Here is an 8,579-nt window from a genome sequence, read left to right on the forward strand (position 1 = left end):
GTGTTAGTCACTAAGCGATAGAAAGCATAGTCATGGAGGAGGGTGAAGAGAGAAGACGATGAAGGAGGGTGTGAAGTGACTCACATAACAGCTTTCAATAATAACATACTTTTTAAGTTAAAACCGTAAGAATTGCTTGAGACGAGTAGGGTAAAGCACAGTCTGCGATAACATGTGAAATGCGTACGCAGGCCGAACAAAGACTGAGGCGCGTGGGTAGTGTCTAGAAGCATCCAGCAGCTTCCCAATGCCTTGTGCGATGCTACGCCGAGTCAGCCGCACGACCGCTTATTCCTACTCGCGCGACGCAGTTCCGTTCACTTGATTGCGTTATATCCAATTCGTGTTGTGAAAACAACACGTGGCGTTATTGCAGAACTGACATGGCCTTTAGGTGGGCATTCGTCTGCCAGTAGAAGGCGACCATTAATGCTGCTGTTGCTGTGTGGAGCCCCAGTTGCAGTCAAGTGCGGCACATCTCTTAATTATTGACGTGTCGTGCGACGCGCTCGTCTCTGCTCTGATTTAGATTCAGGTTATTTTTGCCCTGATTTCTATTTGCTTAATTTCTGTCGTCATTTTAGTATTTTAACTTCTGCATTCCTATGATGAGAGCAAATCTGTCCATGGGGCAACGACGGACTCTTAGACTTTCCCACAATGTGGAACACAATTATCGAGCCCACAGCGGTGATGGGCTGAGTCAACGCCCAACAAGGATTTGAACTGGCAACGTTCCGATTGCGGGCCCCTCGCTCTGCCGCTCTGCCGCTCTGCCGCTGAGCCAGGCGGCTGGGTGAACGGTCATGAACCACCGGATTATTTGAGAGAATCGAGGGAATCTATCCAATGACATTCAGTGCGCGGCCCTCTGCCGTTTCCAAAGACAAAGGTCCCCCCTGTATAATTTTAACAGACTGTAGGGGCAAGTGCTGTTAACGAGCACCTATAAGGCCGGAACGGTACACGAGGAGGTGGGTGGCCAGCACCACACCCGACCGCCTATGTCTCCCTAATGGCGATGTTTACACATCACACAAGATACTCATTTGAGGCTGAGTCGACCTAGGGAAGGCCCAGGACCGGTTCAGATAATCGTCAATGGTGTTTCCCGTGAGCGGGAATCAAACTCGGGTCGCCGGGTTCATAGCGTAGTGCGCTAACCACTGCACCACCGCCATTAACACACACATCAGCACCAGTGCCTGATTATCGTAGTAGAAAATGTAGTATATGCTACGGGCCCCGCGCTAAATGCTTTCAAGCTATCAATTCCGGTTCGGTGATTCTGCACTTGCTCTATTACGAGAGTACTATACTGCCTTCAACTTTTATGAACGACTGAATGTTTAAGGTTAGTGATTTGTCGTATTCTGGCTGTATAGCAAATGAAGAAATACAATTACTTTACTATGCAAGTTAAACATTTACGTGTTTTAATATTTAAGTGTTTTTCTTTTAAGGCCTCTTTATAACATAAGCTACAGGCCCCGCACTAGCTTAATCCTGATCAGCACAGACATCGCAGCGGGGTTCGCATCCCGCTGTTTACCTGCCGCAGACTGAGTGCGAGCTTCGACACCATGGTGGGATGACTCGTGCGGAGTCGTCACACCGGCCCCTTGTTGCTGGTTGCGTCTACCCCTCTAGGCGGCTGCGGGAACTGATCGCCAACAACACCAAAAAGTTCGTGGAGGAGAGGAAGAGGGTGAGTGACTTAGAAACGTGTCCGCCTCTCCTCTACCCCTCCGGCTGTTCGGCGCAAACACACACGCACACTCTCACACGTGAGTGTTGATACTGGCATTTCTGTCTGTTGTGAGCGAGCGCACGCTGCATGGGATGTGTACAAAAAATATGTGGAGGGACAGGTATGGGAGTTTTGAATACAGCAAGAACCCTTATCTAACACTGACAGAGGCTCCTTGCCTATACACATCTGGCAGTTTACCAGCATTGGTTCCTGCGAGCCGCCAATAAGACACTGAATTTCACAAGCGGTACAAAGTTTGTGCGTGTTTTTATATGGCGATGGACCTGGGAAGGAGGCGAATGGCCTGCTTCGCTATTTTGTTACGTTGCACATGCGGCTGTGTGCCTGCTGCGTGCAGCTCCAAGGGAAGCAGGGTCGGGAGATGGAGATGATCCGCAAGGTGCAACTGGAGCAGCAGGAGACTTTGCGGGTGCAGCAGGAAAAGGTTCGTACCACGTGTGAATGCCCGATTGAAGCACCGATTGATTGGCCATTACATTATTTGCTTTGCTGGAGCCAACCCGGCCATGTGGCTCAGTGGTTGGAAGGTTATGAGTTCAAATCCTGGTTGGGGATTGACTCAGCTCAACTTCCCTTCAGTCAATAAAATGTGTACCACTCAGTGTTGGGGTAAGTCAGCAGTGTATGCATGTATATATGTTGAACTTCCTTCGCACTGTACTTAGCTCACTGTGGATAGAATTCCTTCCACCATAGGAATATGGAAAGTCCATCACCAGCTCATGGCTGTGAACGGAAGATGAACACTGCCTCAATTCTCATTTGAGCCGGAATTCGCTTCACCTTGGCCCATTCAAGCAGGCACCAGGGCACAGCCTGTATTTCCAGTTAGCACAAGGGACTTACAATCCAGGTCTCCCATTCTTAAATCTCCCCTCTTATGTCCACCCAGCTGTAAACATATGGACACCTCAGTCGATCGGCAGGTCACGTGTGGTGGGGTAAAGTGTGGGTACTCCCACCTCTTCCAAGCCGTCTAATCAGTGTGGAAGTGTAGGCCAAATACCCTCTTGGGCTCCCTCCAGTGGATTCACTTACACCAGTAGCGGCGTGAGCAAGACATTGCAGGGCTGCGCATCTTACCCTGTATCTGAAAAACGTGGCAGGCAAATTAACCACGTGGTGACGTGGACCGCTGTGCCGTTCGTAGGTTCGCACGCACACGGCACTCGTTACGTTCCACCAAGATCGGCGACCAGTTTTGTAGATGGGCGGGAACGGTCGACCGGTTCTCGTTGAGTGCCTCTACGGGCCCTCACTACGCTGCTGCCGCCGCAACCGAGAATGACCTGAAGCCGCGTGCACGCGTGTCTTTGTACTGCCAAGGTGAAGCGCAACACCCCCGAGGTGACAGGGAGCCGGTGAGCGGCACCGGCCGTGGACGCGGGCGAGTACGGCGACGTGGACGCCACGGGTTGCGGGGAGCTGGCCTCGTTGCTCCGCCGATGCAGCATCGGCCACGGGTGACGTTGGGCCCCGACAGCCCGGACGCGGCGGTCGTGGAGAAAAAAAGTGAACGTCGGGATCTCGGATTCACCCACGTTCACTTTTCAAGGCGTCTCGTCGAGGAGCCGTCTATTCTCAGAAGTGTGGGCCATTTGCACACTCTGAACAAACTGGAATACTATAAAACTTTTATAAATTAGTCGATTTTTTTAAAATCCGTGTGCCTACTATATACCGTTCTCGGGCAATGGCTTTTATCATTTTAAGTATATTTACCAAATGGTTGTGAATAATATATATGATAAATGTAGATTAGAATAACTGAACATTATCATATGAATATAATGTTGTTGTGAACACCGGCCTGACGACTGTGGCTGTTTTACTCGCATGGGAAGATAAAAAGCACATGCTCTCCGCCAACATGGCTGAAGCGTAATTGAGAGACAACAGGACCCGTGTTCAGCCCTAGGAGCTCTCAGACCAGAGGAGGTACTCGTGACCCCGAGTTTCTCCCATCCCACACGGCTCCCGGTTGATGCTGCCACTCCTCTCTCCGACTAATCGTGCGATCAGCGCTTAATCGGGGAAGTGGAAACAGTCGCCGTAACTACTGGGGAAAGACACCGAGTCGGTGGTACCACTGTCTCCACAGATGTTTTATTTGTAGAAAGGATCCGTGTCCAACCAAACTCTCCCTGGGTTACGCTGACCCATTCGTGGTCCTTCCAAATGCCGCGTGTTCAGCAAAGTGTTTTGGAATGCCTTCTCTCGTTGTAATGTAATGCTCGAATTTTGAGGGTTTAGATAGTCGGGCTGCCACCTTTCACAGGCCAGACCCGGACACCTCTCTCAGTCGGCCTAGGTCTGTTATCAACACTGTGCAGTTTATTGACGTAAAGTTCAACGCAATACTTTTACCAGATCTCGGTACAAATGAATTACTACACCAATTACACCAGACTGTCCGGGTCAAATCCAGACGAGTGGCGACCCAAGGTTTGTGTTAGGGGTTGGGTTTAGGGGTTGGGGTTTAAGGTTAGGGACAGTAGGACCCATTTGTGGGGACCATTCTCAGCCGTGAAATGGACAGACTGTCACGAGTAATGTAGAAAAAGTTATGTTCCACAGCCCAATATGTACATCATTGGTTGCAAACTCCAGGTACAGCACAAATGGAACTGTTTGTATCGTCACAAGTGTCAGGTATTCTTGTATTTGGGATACAACGGGTAATAAAAGACACTTTGTACCCAAGGCGTCCGTGTCCAACTGCAGTGTTAAGCCTGCCATCATTCAGCTGGCGTGTCCCATCCATAACACTCGCACGTGTCACCACCCTCACAACACCCACAGCCTGACATCCACACAACACCCTCACCCTGACACCCTCACAACACCCTCACCCTGACACCCTCACAACACCCTCACCCTGACACCCTCACAACACCCACACCCTCACAACACCCACAGCCTGACATCCACACAACACCCTCACCCTGACACCCACACAACACCCACACCCTGACACCCACACAACACCTACACCCTGACACCCACACAACACCCACACCCTGACACCCTCACAACACCCACATCCTGACACCCACACAACACCCTCACCCTGACACCCTCACAACACCCACAGCCTGACATCCACACAACACCCTCACCCTGACACCCTCACAACACCCTCACCCTGACACCCTCACAACACCCTCACCCTGACACCCTCACAACACCCACACCCTCACAACACCCACACCCTGACATCCACACAACACCCTCACCCTGACACCCACACAACACCCACACCCTGACACCCACACAACACCTACACCCTGACACCCACACAACACCCACACCCTGACACCCTCACAACACCCACACCCTGACACCCACACAACACCCTCACCCTGACACCCTCACAACACCCTCACCCTGACACCCTCACAATACCCACACCCTGACACCCACACAACACCCTCACCCTGACACCCTCACAACACCCTCACCCTGACACCCTCACAACACCCTCACCCTGACACCCTCACAACACCCTCACCCTGACACCCTCACAACACCCACACCCTGACACCCTCACAACACCCTCACCCTGACACCCTCACAACACCCACACCCTGACACCCACACAACACCCACACCCTGACACCCTCACAACACCCACACCGTGACACCCACACAACACCCTCACCCTGACACCCTCACAACACCCTCACCCTGACACCCTCACAACACCCTCACCCTGACACCCTCACAACACCCACACCCTGACACCCTCACAACACTCTCACCCTGACACCCTCACAACACCCTCACCCTGACACCCTCACAACACCCACCCCCTGACACCTTCACAACACCCACACCCTGACACTCTCACAACACCCACACAACACCCACACCCTGACACCCACACAACACCCTGACACCCTGACACCCTCACAACACCCACACCCTGACACCCACACAACACCCTGACACCCTGACACCCTCACAACACCCACACCCTGACACTCTCACAACACCCTCACCCTGACACCCTCACAACACCCTCACCCTGACACCCTCACAACACCCTCACCCTGACACCCTCACAATTCCCACACCCTGACACCCCCATAACACCCACACCCTCACAACATCCTGACACCCTCACCCACACAACACCCACACCCTGACACCCTCACAGCACCCTCACCATGACACCCTCACAACACCCTCACCCTGACATCCTCACAACACCCACACCCTGACACCCCCATAACACCCACACCCTGACACCCTCACAACACCCTCACCCTGACACCCTCACAACACCCACACCCTGACACCCTCACAACACCCACACCCTGACACCCACACAACACCCTCACCCTGACACCCTCACAACACCCACACCCTGACACCCACACAACACCCTCAACCTGACACCCTCACAACACCCTCACCCTGACACCCCCATAACACCCACACCCTGACACCCTCACAACACCCACACCCTGACACCCTCACAACACCCTCACCCTGACACCCTCACAACACCCTCCCCCTGACACCCTCACAACACCCACACCCTGACACCCTCACAACACCCACACCCTGACACCCACACAACACCCTCACCTTGACACCCTCACAACACCCACACCCTGACACCCACACAACACCCACACCCTGACACCCCCATAACACCCACACCCTGACACCCTCACAACACCCACAACCTGATACCCTCACAACACCCTCACCCTGACACCCACACAACACCCACACCCTGACACCCCCATAACACCCACACCCTGACACCCTCACAACACCCACACCCTGACACCCACACAACACCCTCACCCTGACACCCTCACAATTCCCACACCCAGACACCCCCATAACACCCACACCCTGACACCCTCACAACATCCTGACACCCTCACCCACACAACACCCACACCCTGACACCCTCACAAAACCCTCACCCTGACACCCTCACAGCACCCTCACCCTGACATCCTCACAACACCCTTACCCTGACACCCATACAACATCCACACCCTGACACCCACACCCTGACACCCACACAACACTCTCACCCTGACACCCTCACAACTCCCTCACCCTGACACCCTCACAACACCCACACAACACCGACACCCTGACACCCACACCCTGACACCCTCAAAACACCCTCACAACACCCTCACCCTGACACCCACACAACACCCTCACCCTGGCACCCTCACAACACTCACACCCTGACACCCTCACCCACACAACACCCTCACCGTGACACCCTCACAACACCCTCACCCTGACACCTACACAACACCCTCACCCTGACACCCTCACAACACCCTCCCCCTGACACCCTCACAACATCCTCTCCCTGACACCCTCACAACACTCACACCCTGACACCCACACAACACCCTCCCCCTGACACCCACACAACACCCTCCCCCTGACACGCTCACAACACCCTCTCCCTGACACCCTCACAACACTCACACCCTGACACCCACACAACACCCTCCCCCTGACACCCACACAACACCCTCCCCCTGACACCCACACAACACCCTCCCCCTGACACCCTCACAACACCCTCTCCCTGACACCCTCACAACACTCACACCCTGACACCCACACAACACCCTCCCCCTGACACCCTCCCCCTGACACCCTCAACACCCTCCCCCTGACACCCACACAACACCCTCCCCCTGACACCCACACAACACCCTCCCCCTGACACCCTCAACACCCTCCCCCTGACACCCTCACAACACCCTCTCCCTGACACCTACACAACACCCTCACCCTGACACCCACACAACACCCTCACCCTGACACCCACACAACACCCTCTCCCTGACACCCTCACAACACCCACACCCTGACACCTACACAACACCCTCCCCCTGACACCCACACAACACCCTCACCATGACACCTACACAACACCCTCCCCCTGACACCCTCACAACACCCTCCCCCTGACACCCTCAACACCCTCCCCCTGACACCCACACAACACCCTCCCCCTGACACCCTCAACACCCTCCCCCTGACACCCTCACAACACCCTCCCCCTGACACCCACACAACACCCTCCCCCTGACACCCACACAACACCCTCACCCTGACACCCACACAACACCCTCCCTCTGACACCCTCACAACACCCTCCCCCTGACACCCTCACAACACCCTCCCCCTGACACCCTCAACACCCTCCCCCTGACACCCACACAACACCCTCCCCCTGACACCCACACAACACCCTCCCCCTGACACCCTCAACACCCTCCCCCTGACACCCTCACAACACCCTCTCCCTGACACCTACACAACACCCTCCCCCTGACACCCTCACAACACCCTCTCCCTGACACCCACACAACACCCTCCCCCTGACACCCTCAACACCCTCCCCCTGACACCCTCACAACACCCTCCCCCTGACACCCTCAAAACACTCACACCCTGACACCCACACAACACCCTCCCCCTGACACCCACACAACACCCTCCCCCTGACACCCACACAACACCCTCCCCCTGACACCCTCAACACCCTCCCCCTGACACCCTCACAACACCCTCTCCCTGACACCTACACAACACCCTCCCCCTGACACCCTCACAACACCCTCTCCCTGACACCCTCAAAACACTCACACCCTGACACCCACACAACACCCTCCCCCTGACACCCACACAACACCCTCCCCCTGACACCCTCACAACACCCTCACCCTGACACCCACACAACACCCTCACCCTGACACCCACACAACACCCTCCCCCTGACACCCACACAACACCCTCACCCTAACAC

General features: G+C 54.7%; 1 protein-coding gene across 3 annotated transcripts in view; it reads left to right on the forward strand.

Moving 5' to 3' along the window:
• The window catches only part of LOC144729815 (1-phosphatidylinositol 4,5-bisphosphate phosphodiesterase beta-4-like), an 84,020-nt gene extending 79,548 nt beyond the window's left edge, over nucleotides 1–4,472 (forward strand). For all 3 annotated transcript variants that reach the window (XM_078610325.1, XM_078610327.1, XM_078610326.1), the window contains 3 exons: nucleotides 1,651–1,708; nucleotides 2,112–2,198; nucleotides 3,101–4,472. In XM_078610325.1, coding sequence (XP_078466451.1) covers nucleotides 1,651–1,708; nucleotides 2,112–2,198; nucleotides 3,101–3,139 — 184 coding nt within the window. In that variant the 3' untranslated portion in view covers nucleotides 3,140–4,472. The remainder of the gene's footprint in view (nucleotides 1–1,650; nucleotides 1,709–2,111; nucleotides 2,199–3,100) is intronic.
• Nucleotides 4,473–8,579: the final 4,107 nt, after the last annotated feature.

This window comes from Lampetra planeri, chromosome 33, assembly GCF_965212315.1.
Source record: "Lampetra planeri chromosome 33, kcLamPlan1.2.h2, whole genome shotgun sequence".
Taxonomy (NCBI): Eukaryota; Metazoa; Chordata; class Hyperoartia; order Petromyzontiformes; family Petromyzontidae; genus Lampetra; species Lampetra planeri.